Source organism: Manacus candei, unplaced genomic scaffold (genome assembly GCF_025592945.1).
Source record: "Manacus candei isolate 608988 ecotype Guabito, Panama unplaced genomic scaffold, ASM2559294v1 h1tg000178l, whole genome shotgun sequence".
Taxonomy (NCBI): domain Eukaryota; kingdom Metazoa; phylum Chordata; class Aves; order Passeriformes; family Pipridae; genus Manacus; species Manacus candei.
The window spans coordinates 1-17,891 of NW_026138226.1; the positions used below are offsets into that span (position 1 = coordinate 1).

The following is a 17,891-nucleotide window of genomic DNA, read 5'->3' on the forward strand; positions in this document are numbered from 1 at the left end:
AAAAATGGGAAAAATGGGGGAAAAATGGGAAAAATGGGGGAAAATGGGGGGAAATGGGGAAAAAATGGGAAAAATGGGGGAAAATGGGGGAAAATGGGGGAAAATGGGGGGAAAATGGGGAAATGGGGGGAAATGGGGGGAAAATGGGGGAAAAATGGGGGGAAAATGGGGGGAAAATGGGGGGAAAAATGGGAAAAATGGGGGGGAAAATGGGAAAAATGGGGGGGAAAATGGGGGAAAAACAGGGAAAAACGGGAAAAATGGGGGAAAAAATGGGAAAAATGGGGATTTTGGGCAGGGGGGAGGGAGTTGTGGGGGGAAAGGGGCACTGACTTGCTGGGGATGTCCTGGAGCTCCGGGAAGAGCAGCTGGATGGGCTGCTCCTCAAACTGGTGGGAGGAGGAATTCTGGGGGGAAAAAGGGGGAAAATGGGAAAATGAGGGGGGAGAGGGGGGGAGGGAGGGAGGGGGGATGAGGGGATAAAGGGAATAAAGGGGATAAAGGGAATAAAAAGGGAATAAAGGGAATAAAACGAATAAAAAGGGAATAAAGGGGATAAAAAGGGAATAAAGGGAATAAAAGGAATGAAGGGAATAAAGGGAAAAAAGGGAAGAAAAGGAATGAAGGGAATAAAAAAGCAATAAAGGAAATAAAAGGAATAAAAGGAATAAAAAGGGAATAAAAAGGGAATAAAGGGAATAAAGGGGATAAAAGGAATAAAAAGGGAATAAAAGGGAATAAAGGGAAAAAGGGGATAAAAAGAGAATAAAGGAAATGAAGGGAATAAAAAGGGGATAAAGGGAATAAAAGAGAATAAAAGGAATAAAAAGGAAATAAAGGGAATAAAAAGAAAATAAAGGAAATAAAGGGAAAAAAGGGGATAAAAAGGAAATAAAGGGAATGAAGAAAATAAAAAGGGAATAAAGGGAATAAAAGGGAATAAAAGCAATAAAAAGGGAATAAAGGGAATGAAAGGAATAAAAAGGGAATAAAGGGAATAAAGGGAATAAATGGGAAAAGGGGATAAAAAGAGAATAAAGGGAATGAAAGGAATAAAAGAAGAATAAAGAGAATAAAAGGAGAATAAAGGGAATAAAAAGGGCTGTTTTGGGATTTTTTGGGGTATTTTTAGGGTGTTTTTGAGGTAGGTTTTGGGGGGGGGGGTTGGGCTGTTTTTTGGGGATATTTTTGGGGTGGTTTTGGGCTGGTTTTTTGGTGGTTTTGGGGTATTTTTGGGGTGGGTTTTGGGTATTTTTGGGCTGGTTTTTGGGTTATTTTTGGGGGTATTTTGGGGTGTCCTTGCCCCCCTCTCACCTCCCTGTACAGGTGGATCCCGGGGTGAGGATGATTTTTGGGGAGTTTTTGGGGTATTTTGGGGATATTTTTGGGCTGGTTTTTGGGGTGGGGTTTTGGGTATCTTTGGGGGTATTTTTGGGGTGTTTTTGGGGTGTCCTTGCCCCCCTCTCACCTCCCTGTACAGGTGGATGCCGGGGTCGTTCCCGCTGAGCAGGAAAACCGTCTCCTCGTGCTCCCCCACCCGGACCCTGCGGAGTTTGGGGGGGCTCAGGGGGGTTTGGGGGGGCCCGGGGGGGGTCCCCGAGGCTCGGGGGGTTCCCCAGGATTTCGGGGGGGGGTCTGGGGGGGCACTCACTGGGCGTGGCAGAGCTGGAAGGGGGTGAAACGGAGCTCCAGGTTCAGGCAACTCTCTGGGGGGGGGGAAAGGGGGGGTCAGGGACCATTTTTGGGGGGGTTTGGGGGGGATTTGGGGGGTTTGGGGGGGTCAAGGACCTTTTTGGGGGGGCTGGAGGGGATTTGGGGGGGTCCCAGGGGGGGGTTTTGAGGGGGTCAGGGACCATTTTGGGGGGGGTTTGAGGGGGGTCAGGGACCCTTTTGGGGGGTTTGGGGGGGGGTCAGGGACCCTTTTGGGGGGGTCAAGGACCCCTTTTTGTGGGGGTTTGGGGAGGTCAGGGACCCTTTTGGGAGCACTGAGGGGGCCCTGGGGGGGTCTCTCCCCATTTTTGGGTGGTTTCCCCCCATTTTTAGGTGGTCCCAGCCCCATTTCTGGTGGTCCCAGCCCCATTTTCGGGTGGTCTCCCCCCCATTTTGGGTGCTCTCTCCCCATTTCTGGTGGTCCCAGCCCCATTTTTGGGTGGTCTCTCCCCCATTTTCAGTGTTCCCAGCCCCGTTTCTGGGTGGTTTCCCCCCATTTTTGGGTGGGTCTCTCCCCATTTTGGGTGGTTTCCCACCATTTTTGGTGGTCCCAGCCCCGTTTTTTGGGTGCTCTCTCCCCGTTTCTGGTGGTCTCTCCCCATTTCTGGTGCCCCCAGCCCCGTTTCTGGGTGGTCTCTCCCCATTTCTGGTGCCCCCAGCCCCATTTCTGGGTGGTTCCCCCCATTTTTGGGCTCTCACGTGCGACGCAGTCGAGGTCGAACTCGGAGCCCGGTTCGTAGTCGCAGTAGATGTTGAGGAAGGGGCTCGGTTTGTCCCCCGAGTCCTGCGGGGGGGGGGGGCACCCTGAGACCCCCAGAGCCCCTGGGACACCCCCCAATCACCCCTGGGACCCCCCTGGGGCCCCCCCAAAATCCCCCCAGTTACCCCCAGAGCCCCTGGGACAGCCCCCCAATCACCCCTGGGACCCCCCAGACCCCCAGTTACCCCTGAGACCCCCAGAGCCCCCCTGGCCCCCCCCAAATCCCCAGTAAGCCCTGGGACCCCTCAGAGCCCCCCCAGTTACCCCCGGGACCCCCCCGTTACCCCTGGGAGCCCCCAAAAACCCCCAGAGCCCTCGGGGACCCCCCAGAGCTCCCCAGTCACCCCCCCCAGTCACCCCTGGGACCCCCCAAACCTCCCCAGTTACCCCTGAGACCCCCCAGGACCCCCCAAACCCCTCCAGGACCCCCCAGATCCCCCTGAGACCCCCCCCAAATAACCCAAAAACTACCCCATGACCCCCCAGGTCCCACCCAGGACCCCCCAAATCCCCCCCAAAACACCCCCAATTCCCTCCAGGACCCCCCAACCTCCTTCGGGACCCCCCCAAAACCCCCCCAGGACCCCCCCAATTACCCCAATTACCCCCCAAAACCCCCCCAGGACCCCCAACCCCCACCTTGATGAAGGTGATTCCCACGACGAGCCCCCTCTGGGGGGGGGATTTGGGGAACGAGTCGATGGAGACGATCTCGGCGTCCACTGCGCCGCAATTAACCACTAATTAACCGCTCATTAACCTCTAATTAACTACTGGGGGTGGAGGGGGAATCGCAGCTCACAGAGAACCCCCCCCCAGACCCCCCCAAATCCTCCCCCCAGCCCCCCCAAAACCCCTCTGTGACCTCCCTACCCCCATACCCATCAATAAATCCATTAATTAACCACTTATTAACCCGTAATTACCCATCAATTAGCTAATTACGGGGTGTACACGTGAACCGCAGCCCCCCCCCCTCCCCAGAGCCCCTCCGTGACCCCGCGTATTACCCGTTAATAATTTATTTATTGACAAATAAACGAATGGATCGGTAACTAACTAATTCCCCTTAATGAGGCGCCAATTACCGGGGATGTAGGTGAACTGCATCTCCCGGGCCTGGGGCCGCAGCCGCGGCCGGAGCTGGAGGTACCGGAACAGCAGCACCTTCCCCTTGAGCGGGGCCGCCAAGAGCCCCCCGGGAGCCCCAAAACCGCCCGGATTCGCCCCAAAAGCGGCGGCGGGGCCTTCGAGCGCCGCCAGCCCGTAAACGTTGCTCTGCGAGCCCAGGCGGCTGAAGCTGTCCTCCACCAGCGGGCAGCGGCCCCACGGACACATCGCGGGGGGGAAAAAGGGGCGATTCGGGGCGAAAAGGGGCGATTTGGGTTAAAAAGTGAAAAGAAGGAGAAGCGGGACAGGCGGCGAGCGGGGCAGCCCCGCGGGGGGGGCCTGGCGGGGGGAGGCGCGCCGAAGTGACGTCACGGGAGCGACGGCGGCGGCGGGAGGGGCGGGCGGGGCCGCCCGCTTAAACCCCGCCCACCCCCTGAGGGGATTGGTGGGTTGCGGGGGTGGGCGGGGTTTGGGGCGAGGCCCACGCCCACCCCGTGAGGGGATTGGTGGGTTGTGGGGGTAGGCGGGGTTTGAGTGGATGGACACGCCCATGGGGAGGGGGTTGGTGGGTTTGCCGATGGGGCGGGGCTTGAGATTACAGACACGCCCACCGAGGGCGGGGTCTACGTGGATGGCCACGCCCCCTCGGTGGGTTTTTGAGGGGAAGACCCTCAAAAAAAACCCCAAAAATGGGGAAAAGATCCCCAGAAACCCCCCAAAAATGGGGGCGGGACCAAGAAATGGAGGTGGGACCCTCAAAAACACCCCAAAATGGGGGAAAAGTCCCCAGAAAGCCCCCAAAAATGGGGAAAAGATGCCCAGAAACCCCCCAAAAAAGGGGTTGGAGGGAAGACCCTCAAAACCCCTCCCCCAAAACGGGGATGGGACCCTCAAAAAAAAAACCCAAAATTGGGAGAAGACCCTTAAAACGCCCCAAAAAAGGATCCAACCCCCCAAATTCCCAATAAAAGGGGCTCAAGATCCCCAAAAAAACCTGGAAAAGGGGGGAGGGACCCCCAGAAAACCCCCCCAAAAAAATGACCCCAAAAGCTCCAACACTTACATTAAATATTTAATTCCAGAGGACCAAAAAAATCCCATTTACAAGGAAAAAAAAAGGGGCAATTCCAGAGGCTGGGAAAGGCCTGGAATGCTGGGAATGCTCCGGTGGTTTTGGGGGGTTTTTTGGGTGGTTTTTGGGGGGTTTTGGGGGTGTTTTGGGGGGATTTTGGGGTGTTTTTCAGCGCAGATCCTCCTCCTCGCCCTGGATGGTGCGTTTGATCCGCAGCAGCATCGTGGTCAGCCACTGATCCAGGCGGGAGATGGAGTCGAATTCCTTCACCTGGGAAAGGGGGGAAGGGGTTTGGGGGGGATTTGGGGCATTTTGGGGGGTTCTGAGATGAAATTGGGGGGGTTGGGGGTTCTGGGGGGTTTTGGGGTGAAATCTGGGAGTTCTGGGGGGGGTTTGGGGTGAAATCTGGGGGGCTTGGGGGGGATTTGGGGGCATTTGGGGTGAAATCAGGGGGGTTCTGAGAGGAAATTAGGGGGGTTTGGGGGGAAATCAGGAGGTTTTGGGGGGTTCTGAGAGGAAATCGGGGGGGGTTGGGGGGTTCTGGGGTGAAATCTGGGGGGTTTGGGGTGAATTTGGGGGGTTTGGGGTGAAATCAGGGGGGTTTGGGGAGAGTTTGGGGTGAAATTGGGGGGGTTGGGGGCAAAATCAGGGGGTTTTGGGGTGAAATCAGGGAGTTTTGGGGTGAAGTTGGGGGGTTTTGGGGTGAACTGGGGGGGTTTTGGGGGTTTTTGGCACTCACGGCGTCGGTGAAGGCGTCGACGTTCTGCTCCTCGTGGGCCTCCAGCAGCTTCTGGGGGAGGAGGAGGAGGAGGAGGAGGAGGAGGAAGAGGAGGAGGAAGAGGAGGGAGAGACCCCCCTGAACCTCCCAAATCCCCCCAAACTCCCCCAAAATCCCCCCCTGGCTCCAGGGAAGGGATCTGGGGACAATCCCAGGTCTGATTCCAATGGAAGGAGGAGCAGGAAGGAGGAGAAGGGAGGAGGAGGAGGAGGAGGAGGAGAAAGAAAAGGAAGAAGAGGAGGAAGAAGAGGGGGAAAAGGAGGAAGAGGAGGGGCAGCCCCCCCTGAGCTCCCAAAATCCCCCCAAATTCCCCCCTGGAGTCAGGAAAGGGAGCTGGGGAGGATCCCACATTCCAGAGGGAGGGAGAGGAGGAGGAGGAGGAGGAAGAGGATGATGAGGAGGATGATGGGGAGGGGAGGAAGGCTGACCTTGAGCAGTTTGCACTCCCGGGAGTCAGAGAAGGCCGGGAACATCTCCTCGTATTTCTGCACGGCCAGCTGGGGACAGGCCGGGCATTCCTGACATTCCCAGCCATTCCCAACCCATTCCCAACCATTCCCAGCCATTCCCAACCCATTCCTGACCAGCCCAACCCATTCCTGATCATCCCAACCCATTCCCAACCATTCCCAACCATTCCCAACCCATTCCTGACCCATTCCCACCCATCCCAACACCCACCCAACCCCATTCCCAACCATTCCCATCCCATCCAGCTCCATTCCTGCCCCATTCCCAACCCATTCCCAACCCATTCCCAACCCATTCCTGACCCATCCAGCCCCATTCCCAACCCATTCCCATCCACCCAACCCATCCCAATCCATTCCCAACCCATTCCCAACCCACCCAGCCCCACTCCCAACCATTCCTGCCCCATCCCAACCTATTCCCAACCCACCCAGCCCCATTCCCAACCATTCCCAACCCATTCCTGACCCATTCCCAGTTCATCCTGCCCCATTCCCAACCCATCCCAACCCGTTCCCGCCGCATTCCCATGGAATTCCCACCTTGGCATTGAGCTGATCCACACAGAAGTGACAAAGGGCCGCCCGGAAAAAATGATCCTTGGCACTGTATTTGAGGAGGGGGCTGTCCATGGCCATGGATCCAACCTGGAAAACAGGGAAAAAATGGGATTCAGGGAATTCCCAGGGACTGGGGGCTGTCCATGGCCATGGATCCAACCTGGAAAACAGGGAAAAATTGGGATTCAGGGAATTCCCAGGGACTGGGGGCTGTCCATGGCCATGGAGCCAACCTGGAAAACAGGGAAAAATTGGGATTCAGGGAACTCCCAGGGACTGGGGGCTGTCCATGGCCATGGAGCCAACCTGGAAAACAGGGAAAAAATGGGATTCAGGGAATTCCCAGGGACTGGGGGCTGTCCATGGCCATGGAGCCAACCTGGAAAACAGGGAAAAAATGGGATTCAGGGCATTGCCAGGGACTGGGGGGCATGGAAGAAGAAAAAGAGAAAGAGGAGGGAGAAAAAATCAGAAGGAAAAGAAGGAAAAAGAGCAAAAAAGGAGGAAAAACAAAAAGAGGAGGAAGAAGAGGAAAAGGAGAAAGAGAAGGATAAGGAAGAAGAGGAAGAAGAGAAGGAAAAAACCAGAAGGAAAAGAAGGAAAAGCAGCTGAGAAGGAGAAGGAAATTGGGAAAAGCTGAAGGATAAAGAGGAAGAGCAGGAACAGGAGAAGGAAGAGGAGACAGGAAAAGGAAGAGGAAGAAGAAATTAGAAGCAAAACAAGCTGAGGAAGAGGAAAAGGAAGAGGAGAAGGAAGAGGAGGAGGAAGAGGAGGATGAAGGAAAAGGAAGAGGAGGAAGAGGAGGAGGAGAAAGAAATTAGAAGGAAAAGAAGGTGAGGAAGAGGAGAAAATGGGGAAAAGCTGAAGGAGGAGGAGGAGGAGGAGGAGGAAGAGAAAGGAAAAGGAAGAAGAAGAAATTAAAAGGAAAAGAAGGTGAGGAAGAGGAGGAAAGTGGGTAAAGCTGAAGGAAGAGGAGGAGAAAGAGGAGGAAGAGGAGAAAGAGGAGGAAGGAAAACAAAAAGGAGGAAGAAATGACAGGGAAGAAAAAGAAACGGAGCCGAGGAAGAGGAGGAAAAGGGGGAAAGCTGAAGGAGGAGGAAGAAAACAAAGAAAAGGAAGAGGAAAAGGAGGAGAAGGAGGAAGAGGAGGAGGAGGAGGAGGGTGAGGAGGGTGAGGAAGGGCAGGACCTGCTCGTAGATGTCGATGGCTCGTGGGAACTGCTCGAGCTGCGCCGCGAACGTGGCCACCTTCAGCAGGCACTTATTGGCTGAGCTGGGACAGAAACAGCCCAAAATCACCCCAAAAATCACCCCAAAATCACCCAAAACCACCCCAGAACATGCCCACCTTCAGCAGGCACTTATTGGCTGAGCTGGGACAGAAATCACCCAAAATCACCCCAAAATCACCCCAAAACACCCCAGAACGTGGCCACCTTCAGCAGGCACTTGTTGGCTGAGCTGGGACAGAAACAGCCCAAAATCACCCCAAAACCACCCAAAATAACCCCAAAATCACCCCCATCCCACAAACCCACCAAAATCCACCCAATTCCCACCCAAATCCCCCCAAAACCCCCCAAAATCCCCCCAAAACCACCCCAGTCCCACAAATCCACCCAAATCCAAACAAATTCCGCCCAAAACCCACCAAAATCCCAACAAACCCCACCGAATCCCAACAAACCCCACCAAATTTCCACCCCCAGGATTTGGGGATTTGGGTTCCCGGGATTCAGGAATTCCCAGGGTTTTGGGGCCCCTGGAATTCGGGGTTCCCGGGATTTGGGGCTCCTGGGATTTGGGGATTCGGGAATTCCTGGGATTGGGGGTTCCCAGGATTCAGGATTTGGGGATTTGGGTTCCTGGGATTTGGGGATTCAAGTTCCCTGGACTTGGGATTCCCAGCATTTAGGGCTCCTGGGATTGGGGGTTCCCAGGATTTGGGAATTGGGGGTTCCCAGGATTCAGGAATTCCCGGGATTTGGGGGTTGGGGGTTCCCGGGATTCAGGAATTCCTGGGATTTGGGGGTTCCAGGCTTCAGAATTCCCAGGATTTGGGAATTGGGGGTTCCCAGGATTCAGAATTCCTGGGATTTGGGGGCTGGGGGTTCCCAGGATTTGGGAATTCCCGGGATTGGGGATTCCCAGGATTGAGGAATTCCCAGGATTTGGGGGTTGGGGGTTCCCAGGATTCAGGAATTCCCAGGATTTGGGAATTGGGGGTTCCTAGGATTGAGGAATTCCTGGGATTTGGGGGTTCCCAGGCTTCAGAATTCCCGGGATTTGGTACCTGTTGGATTCCTCCCCTTTGTAATAATCGGCCGCCTGCTCGTAGTGGGCGATGGCCTGGGGGGAAAAATGGGATCAAAACCTGGGAAAATGGGATCAAGGGACACAAAACCTGGAGAAAACCAAATAAAACCTGGATAAAATGGGATAAACCCCCATAAAATCTGGATAAAACCCCACAAAACTTGGATAAAACCCCATAAAATGTGGATAAAACCAGATAAAACCTGGATAAACCTGGATAAAACCAGATAAAATCAGGATAAAACCTCGATAAAACCAGATAAAACCTGGATAAAACCAGATAAAACCTGGATAAAACTGTCTAAAACCAAATTAAATCAGGATAAAACCTGGATAAAACCTCAATAAAACCAAATAAAACCTGGATAAACCTGGATAAAACCAGATAAAATCAGGATAAAACCTGGATGACACCTCAATAAAACCAGATAAAACCTGGATAAACCTGGATAAAACCTGGATAAAATCAGATAAAACTTGGATAAAACTGGATGAAACATGGATAAAATCAGATAAAACCTGGATAAACTCAGATAAAACTTGGATAAAATCTGGATAAAACCAGATAAAACCTGAATAAACCCGGGAAAGTCCAAGAATTTCATCCCAAAATGGAAATAAAAAAGGATAAAAACGGGGAAAAATGGGACAAAATTCCCGGATAAACCCACTGAGTTAACTCCTAAATAAATAAATAAATAAATAAATAAATAAACAAACAAATCCCCACAAACCCTCCGGAATGTTCTGCTCCCTCCCCTCCCCCCAATTCCTGGCTCCTTCCCGGATTCCCGCGGCTCCGACGCCCCCGCTCCGGCTGCTCCGGCTGCTCTGCAATCCCGGGATGGGGGAGGTGGAATTCCCGGAAAACCACCCCAAATTCCTCATTTTCTGCCCTGATTTGGGGGAGGAATTCCCGGAAAACCCCCCAAAATTCCTCATTTTCTGTCCTGATTTTGGGATTTGGGGGAGGAATTCCTGGAAAACCACCCAAAATTCCCCCTTTTCCACCGGGATTTGGGGACTTGGGGCAGGAATTCCCGGAAAACCACCCAAAATTCTTCATTTTCTACCCTGATTTTGGGATTTGGGGCAGGAATTCCCAGAAAGCCACCCAAAATTCCTCATTTTCTGCCCTGATTTGGGGATTTGGGGGAGGAATTCCCAGAAAACCATCCAAATTCCCCCTTTTCCACCAGGATTTGGGGATTTGGGGCAGGAATTCCCAGAAAAACCCCCAAATTCCCCCTTTTCCACCATTTTTTTTTGGGATTTAGGGATTTAGGAGCTGGGGGGTTCCCAGAATTCCTGGAATTCCCAGGAAATTCCCTGGAATTCCTGGGAATCTCCCTCTCTCCCAAACCCCCCTTCCCTCAAAACCCGACCCCGTTTCTCCCCCAAAGGAAGCAAAATTCCCGGGATTTGGGGCAATTCCAACGGGGCAAAACCCCAGACTGGGATTCAGGAGCCGGGGGGGGTTCCCAGAATTCCCAGAATTCCCGGAATTCCGGGTGTTTTTCCCACCTTCTCGACGTCGACGAGGTCGCCCTCGTAGATCTCGGCGATGGCCACGTGGTGCTTGGCAGCGATGGTGAAACGGCCCTGCCCGAAACAGGGATCGTCCACGGGGAAAATCCCAAATCCCCCCAAAATCCCCCCAAATCTCCCCCAACCCCCCCTAAAATCCCCCCAAACCCTCCCAGGTCCCCCCAGAGCCCCCCAGACCCTCCCCAAATCCCCCCAAAGCCCCCCAAAACCTACCCAAAATCCCCCCAAATCCCCCCAAACCCCCCCAAAATCCCCCCAAACCCTCCCAGGGCCCCCCAGACCCTCCCAAATCCCCCCAAATCCCCCCAAAACCCACCCAAAATCCCCCCAAATCCCCCCAACCCCCCCTAAAATCCCCCCAAACCCTCCCAGGGCCCCCCAGAGCCCCCCAGACCCTCCCCAAATCCCCCCAAATCCCCCCCAAACCCCCTCAAAATCCCCCCAAATCCCCCCCAAACCCACCCAAAATTCCGCCAAAGCCCCCCAAAACCCACCCAAAATCCCCCCAAATCCCCCCAAAATCCCCCCAAAACCCCCCCAAACCCTCCCAGGCCCCCCCCAGAGCCCCACAGACCCTCCTCAAATCCCCCCAAATCCCCCCCAAACCCACCCAAAATCCCCCCAAACCCTCCCAGGGCCCCCCAGACCCTCCCCAAATCCCCCCCAAACCCCCCCAAAATCCCCCAAAATCCCCCCAAATCCCCCCAAACCGACCATTCCCAGCCCCGGGGTGGTGTCTCCGCCCCCCCCAGTGGGAATTCCCGGCGGGAATTCCGTGGGAAGGTTGGGAAGGGGATCTCACCATGTCCGTGTAGATCTCGATGGCCCGGAGCAGGCAGGTCACGGCCTCTGGAAAACAGGGAAAAGCGGGAATGGGGGCGGGAAAAGGGGAGGAGGGGGAATTCCCGGATCTTCGGGATCCCAGCTCGGGAATTCCAGGGATTGGAGCCCAGAATCCTAAGAATTGGAGCCCCAAAATTCCAAGGATTGGAGCCCAAAACTCTTTGGGATCAGAGCCCAGAATTCCAAGGATTGGAGCCCCAAATCTTAGGAATTGGAGCCCAGAATTCCAAGAATTGGAGCCCCAAATTCTTCGGGATCAGAGCTCAAAATTCCAGGGATTGGAGCCCCAAATTTTTGGAATTGGAGCCAGGAATTCCAGGGATTGGAATCCCAAACTCCTTGGGATCAGAGCCCAAAATCCCAAGGATTGAAGCCCCAAAATTCCAAGAATTGGAGCCCCAAATCTTAGGAATTGGAGCCCAGAATTCCAGGGATTGGAGTCCCAAAAATTCCAGGGATTGGAGCCCAAAACCTTTGGAATTGGAGCCCAGAATTCCAAGGATTGGAGCCCCAAATTCTTTGGGATCACACACCAAAATTCCAGGGATTGGAGCCCCAAAATTCCAGGGATTGGAGCCCGAAACCTTTGGAATTGGAGCCCAGAATTCCAAGGATTGGAGCCCCAAATTCTTTAGCAGCAGAGTCCCAAAATTCCAAGGATTAAAGTCCCAAACTCTTTGGGATCAGAGCACAAAATTCCAGGGATTGCAGCCCCAAAATTCCCGGGATTGGAGCCCCAAACCTTCGGGATCAGATCCCAAAATCCCTGGGCTGTGACTCCCCCCCCTCAGGACTCACATTCTCAGAATTTCGGGATTTTAGGGAATTTTTAACCCTTTTTTCGGGAATTCCGCCCCCTCCAGCAGCAAATCCCGAGGGATTCCCGGAGGTTTTTCCCTCCCCAGGTCGGAAAATCGGGATGAGAAAAATTCCTGGGGATTCTGAGATGAAAATTGACGGAATTTTGGGCTCGTTTTCCCTGAAAATCCCCCCAAAAAATGGGAATATTGTTGGGAACGGGGATGGGGACGGGATTGGAACATCCAGGGGGACGCCCCAAAGAATTCCCAATCCCAGAAATCCGCCTGGAATGCTGGAATTTCTCCCCCCCCTCCCCCTCCTCGGAGCCGCCGCAGATTCCGACGGGAGCCAAAACCCCGGGAATTCTGAGGGAAGCCAAAAACCCCGGGAATTCCGCCCAAAAACATGGGAATTCTGCCCAAAAACCCTGGGAATTCTGCCCAAAAACCCTGGGAATTCTGAGGGAAGCCAAAAACCTTGGGAATTCTGCCCAAAACCCTGGGAATTCTGCCCAAAACCCCCAGGAATTCTGCCCAAAACCCCGGGAATTCTGCCCAAAAACCTGGGAATTCTGCCCAAAACCCCGGGAATTCTGCCCAAAAACCTGGGAATTCTGCCCAAAAACCCTGGGAATTCTGAGGGAAGCCAAAAACCTTGGGAATTCTGCCCAAAACCTCAGGAATTCTGCCCAAAAGCCTGGGAATTCTGCCCAAAAACCCCGGGAATTCCATCTGCTCGGATCCGGGGGGAGGGGCCGCCCTCGGAATTCTGGCGGGAGCCAAGGAAAGGGTGGGAAAAGCGGGAGAGGAGCCCCCTCCAGGCCCAAATTCCAGGGGAATCCGCCCCAAATCCCGGATTTCTGGGGGGTTTGGGGGTGGGATCCTCGGGAATTCCCAAGGGAATGGGGAGCAAAATCCCGGGAATCCATTTTGGGGATTTTTGGGGGGATTTTATGGGATTTTAGGGGGATTTTTGGGGGATTTTCGGGGGGTTTTCCGGCTGCCACGTTCCCTGTGGATCCAAATCCCGGGAATTCCCTCGGGAATGTCGTTTCTTGCTCTATAAATCCCAATTCTTGGAGGATTTTAGAGGAGTTCGGGGGAATTTTGTGGGATTTTAAACAAGATTTTAAGGGATTTTAAAGGGGATTTTCAGGGATTTCAGGGGGATTTTCCACCTCCCACGTTCCCCACAGCCCCAAATTCCAGGAATTCCTTTGGGAATGTGGCTCCTTTCCCTGCAGATCCCACTTTCTGGAGGATTTTGGGCGAGTTTTGGGGGAGTTTGGGGGGATCCCAGGTGAATTTTATAACATTTTAAAGCAGATTTTTAGGGATTTTGGTGGATTTTCCACCTCCCCCATTGCCTGTGGACCCAAATCCCGGGAATTCCTTTGGGAATGTGGCTCCTTTCCCTGCAGATCCCGCTTTCTGGAGGATTTTGGGCGAGTTTTGGGGGAGTTTGGGGGGATCCCAGGTGAATTTTATGACATTTTAAAGCAGATTTTTAGGGATTTTGGTGGATTTTCCACCTCCCCCATTCCCTGTGGATCCAAATCCCGGGAATTCCTTTGGGAATGTCATTCCCTACCCTGTGGATTGGCCTTTTTGAAGGATTTTGGGGGAGTTTTGGGGGAATTTCAGGTGAATTTGATGACATTTTAAAGCAGATTTTTAGGGATTTTGGTACATTTTCCATGTCCCCCATTCCCCGTGGATCCAAATCCCGGGAATTCCTTTGGGAATGCCGTTCCCTACCCTGTGGATCGGCCTTCTTGAAGGCGTTCCCGGCGTCCACGAAGGCGGAGGCGGCGTCGTGTTTGCTCTGCAGCTGCAGCTGCAGCCGCGCGGCCTGGCAGAAAGCATTCCCTGCTCCTGGAAAATTGGGATAAAACAGGGATAAAATGGGATAAATGGGGATAAAACAGGGAAAAATAGGGATATGGGGCATTCAGCCTGGCAGAAAGCGTTCCCTGCCCCTGGAAAAACAGGGAAAAATGGGATAAAACAGGGAAAAATGGGGATATGGGGCATTCAGCCTGGCAGAAAGCGTTCCCTGCCCCTGGAAAAAACAGGGAAAATTGGGATAAAACAGGGAAAAATGGGGATATGGGGCATTCAGCCTGGCAGAAAGCATTCCCTGCTCCTGGGAAAAACAGGGAAAATTGGGAAAAATGGGGATAAAATAGGGATAAAATGGGGATATGGGGCATTCAGCCTGGCAGAAAGCATTCCCTGCTCCTGGAAAATTGGGATAAAATGGGATAAATTGGGATAAAATAGGGATAAAATGGGATAAATTGGGATAAAATAGGGATAAAATGGGATAAATTGGGATAAAATAGGGATAAATTGGGATAAAATAGGGATATGGGGCATTCAGCCTGGCAGAAAGCATTCCCTGCTCCTGAAAAAACATGGAAAACTGGGATAAAACAGGGAAAAATAGGGATATGGGGCATTCAGCCTGGCAGAAAGCATTCCCTGCTCCTGGAAAAAACATGGAAAACTGGGATAAAACAGGGAAAAATGGGGATATGGGGCATTCAGCCTGGCAGAAAGCGTTCCCTGCCCCTGGAAAATTGGGATAAAATGGGATAAATTGGGATAAAATAGGGATATGGGGCATTCAGCCTGGCAGAAAGCATTCCCTGCTCCTGGAAAAAATATGGAAATCATGGAAAAATGGGATAAATTGGGATAAAATAGGGATATGGGGCATTCAGCCTGGCAGAAAGCATTCCCTGCTCCTGGAAAAATATGGAAATCATGGAAAAATGGGATAAATTGGGATAAAATAGGGATATGGGGCATTCAGCCTGGCAGAAAGCGTTCCCTGCTCCTGGAAAATTGGGATAAATCAGGGAAAAATAGGGATAAAATAGGGAAAAATAGGAATATGGGACATTCAGCCTGGCAGAAAGCGTTCCCTGCCCCTGGAAAAATGGGATAAAATAGGGATAAAACAGGGAAAAATGGGGAAAAATGGGATAAAACATGGAAAAATAGGGATATGGGGCATTCAGCCTGGCAGAAGGCGTTCCCTGCTCCTGGAAAAACAGGGAAAAATAGGGATATGGCTCAGTCCTGGCATTCCCAGCCCCTGAAAAACACAAAGGGATCATTCCCAGCCATTCCCAGCCCCTGGAAAAAGGACAGGAATCATTCCCAGCCCCTGGAAAACACACAAGAATCATTCCCAGCCATTCCCAGCTCCTGGAAAACACCCAGGGATCATTCCCAGCCCCTGGAAAACAGGGATATGGATCTTCCCAGCCATTCCCAGGCCCTGGAAAAGGGACAAGGATCATTCCCAGCCCCTGGAAAACACACAGGGATCATTCCCAGCCCCTGGAAAACAGGGATATGGATCATTCCCAGGCATTCCCAGCCCCTGGAAAAGGGCCAGGGATGGTTCCAGGCAGGACCGGGGGCTGCAGGGGGGTGGGAATTCCCGGGATTCCCGGAATTCCCGGGCTTTGGGACCCACCACTCCAGTTCTTGGCCATCTTGAACATGTTGGCAGCGCGGCTGTAACACTCACAGGCCTCCTCCAGCCGGGAAGAGCCCCTGGAAAAGCGGGAATGGCGGGAATTAGGGGGGGAAAAGGGGGATTGGGGGTCAAGGGGGAACTCACAGGGCTCCTCCAGCCGGGAAGAGCCCCTGGAAAAGTGGGAATAATGGGAATTAGGGGGGGAAAAGGGGGATTGGGGGTCGAGGGGAACCCACGGGACTCATCCTGTTGGGAAAAGATGCTGGAAAATGGGAATGTGGGGAATTACAGGGTGGAAAAAGGGGGATTAGGGTTGGAAAAGAAACCACAGGCCTCCTCCAGCCAGGAAGAGCCCCTGGAAAAGTGGGAATGTTGGGAATTAGGGGGGGAAAAGGGGGAATTGGGGTGGAGGGGAACCCACGGGACTCATCCTGTTGGGAAAAGGTGCTGGAAAATAGGGAATGATGGGAATTTTGGGGGTTGGGGGGGATTTGGGGGGATTTAGGGTGGGAAAATGGGGAATTTGAAGAAGGAAAGGGGGAACTGGGGGTGAAAAGGGGGAATTGGAGGGATTTGGGGACCCCCCCAACCCCCCGTCACCCCCTCAAGACCCCCCAAATCCCCCCCAGGATCCCCCCAGATCAACCCCAGACCCCCCAAATCCCCCTCCCAGGACCCCCCCGACCCCAAAACCTCCCCAAAATTCCCCCCAGGACCCTCCGAATCCCCCCCAGGACCCCCCAAATCCCACCCAGGGACCCTCCCCTCGGGCCCCAAACACTCCCAAACCCCTCCCCACCCCCCGATACCCCCCAAAACCCGCCCGTCCCCCCCTTCCCCTCCATGACACCCCCTCAGGGACCCCCCAAACCTCCTCGAGGACCCCCCCCCGCCCCAAATCTCCCCCTTCTCACCCCCAAAAACCCCCTCCCGGCCCCCCCCGGCTCCCCCCCTCAGCCTCCCTTCTCCTCCCTCTTCGCTCCCCTCGCCCCCCTCTCCCCCGCGCCCGTCCCGGACGCACCCGAAGAGGCCCCCGAGGAAGGAGGAGGCCCCCCGGACCTTCCTCTCGGCCTCGCTCAGGAGCCGCTTCGCCTCCTCCTCCTTCTCCTTCCCCAGCGCCGCCGCCATGCTGGGACCCCGCCCCACGTGACCCCCCGCGCCGCGCCCCCATTGGCTGAGCCAGCCCCCACGTGATCCCTCACGTGATCCCTTGCGTCACGTCCCCATTGGCTGTTCTGGCTCCCACGTGATCCGTCACGTGACGCGGAGCGCTTCCTCCCGGGGGCTCGGCGGCTCCCGCGAGGCGCCGCCTGGCGGGCGGGAGGACCCGATGGGGAACGGGAGGGGCTTGGGGGGATTTTGGGGTTTTTTAGGTGATTTTTAGGAGTTTTGGGGGCTTGGGGAGATCCTGAGGAAGTTTCGGTCGTTTCTTTCGGCGCTCTGGGGGCGGCTTTGGGGAGTTTTAGGGGATTTTTAGCGGGTTTGGCGGGTTTTGGGGGTGGTTTCGAGGAACTTCGGGGCAGTTTTGGGGCTGTTCCTTCCGGATTTTCGGGCGATTCGGGGGCGACATTCGGGGGGTTTCAGAGGATTTTTAAGAGGTCGGGGGGGCGACTTTGAGGAATTTTGGGCCGTTTCTTCAGGGGTTCGGGGGCGATTTTTAGGAGTTTGGGGCGGTGGGGGCGTGGCCTATGCAAATCAGCGGACTGGGATTGGCGGAGCGGGTCGGGGGGTGGGGTGTATGTAAATGAACAAAGGGGAGGGTACCCATCGTATGTTAATAGGAGGGGCGTGGCGTATTTAAACCAGCTTTATGGTTAATAAAAATTTGGGCGTGGTTTATGCAAATTAAATAGCGAGGGGACGCCCGGCCTCACGTTTGGGGGCGTGGTTTATGCAAATGAGCGGGATGAGGGTCGTCTAAGTAGAATCGTTGCTTGATGGGCGTGGTTTATGTTAATATATAACACCCGGGGGCGTGGTTTATGCAAATACACCGCGTCGTGGGCGTGGGTTATGGTAATATCCGAGTTGTGGGCGTGGTTATGCAAATAAACACAAAAGGGGACGTGTTTCATGCTAATATATCAATATATGGGCGTGGTTTATGCTAATATATCATCTATAAGTGTGGTTATGCAAATAAACACAAAAGGGGGGCGTGTTTCATGCTAATAAACAAGAAAGGGGGCGTGTTTCTTGCTAATATATCGATATATGGGCGTGATTTATGCTAATATATCATCTATGGGCGTGGTTATGCAAATAAACACGAAAGGGGGCGTGTTTCATGCTAATAAACAAGAAAGGGGGCGTGTTTCATGCTAATAAATCAATATATGGGCTTGATTTACGCTAAAATATCGCCTATGGGCGTGGTTATGCAAATAAACACGAACGGGGGCGTGTTTCATGCTAATATAGCGCCGTGGGG

General features: G+C 53.7%; 2 protein-coding genes across 4 annotated transcripts; both read right to left on the reverse strand.

The window, feature by feature from the left end:
* Positions 1–273: 273 nt before the first annotated feature.
* Positions 274–3,945, reverse strand: LOC127463878 (KICSTOR complex protein kaptin-like; the record flags this gene model as incomplete). The annotated part of the gene is made up of 6 exons (XM_051773891.1): positions 3,559–3,945; positions 3,110–3,192; positions 2,410–2,494; positions 1,652–1,706; positions 1,469–1,544; positions 274–407 (listed from the first exon to the last, which is right to left on the reverse strand). Coding segments are annotated over exons 1-6 (683 nt in total), but the record flags the coding sequence as incomplete, so codon positions are not given.
* A 689-nt stretch (positions 3,946–4,634) lies between these two features.
* On the reverse strand, positions 4,635–16,613 carry LOC127463887 (alpha-soluble NSF attachment protein-like). 3 transcript variants are annotated; one of them, XM_051773907.1, is made up of 12 exons: positions 16,482–16,613; positions 15,458–15,537; positions 13,726–13,842; positions 11,127–11,173; positions 10,301–10,378; positions 8,754–8,809; positions 7,897–7,921; positions 7,649–7,708; positions 6,444–6,548; positions 5,859–5,948; positions 5,392–5,442; positions 4,635–4,922 (listed from the first exon to the last, which is right to left on the reverse strand). In XM_051773907.1, the coding sequence occupies exons 1-12, from the start codon at positions 16,586–16,588 to the stop codon at positions 4,821–4,823; spliced, it is 918 nt and encodes a 305-aa protein (XP_051629867.1). In that variant the 5' UTR covers positions 16,589–16,613; the 3' UTR covers positions 4,635–4,820. The 3 variants fall into 3 exon arrangements, with proteins under 3 accessions (XP_051629867.1, XP_051629869.1, XP_051629868.1); XM_051773909.1 differs by lacking the exon at positions 7,897–7,921 and having other exon boundaries at positions 5,859–5,927; positions 7,649–7,733; XM_051773908.1 differs by lacking the exon at positions 7,897–7,921 and having other exon boundaries at positions 7,649–7,733.
* Between the last annotated feature and the right edge of the window lie 1,278 nt (positions 16,614–17,891).

Excerpts from the sequence above, each read along its gene's own strand:
- LOC127463887 (XM_051773908.1), bottom strand. The coding sequence starts at position 16,588 with ATGGCGGCGGCGCTGGGGAAGGAGAAGGAGGAGGAGGCGAAGCGGCTC. Across the intron at positions 13,843-15,457 it reads GATGGCCAAGAACTGGAGTG|GAGCAGGGAATGCTTTCTGC; the intron begins GTGGGTCCCAAA and ends CCAATTTTCCAG. Across the intron at positions 5,949-6,443 it reads TGGATCAGCTCAATGCCAAG|GAATGCCCGGCCTGTCCCCA; the intron begins GTGGGAATTCCA and ends TGGGAATGTCAG.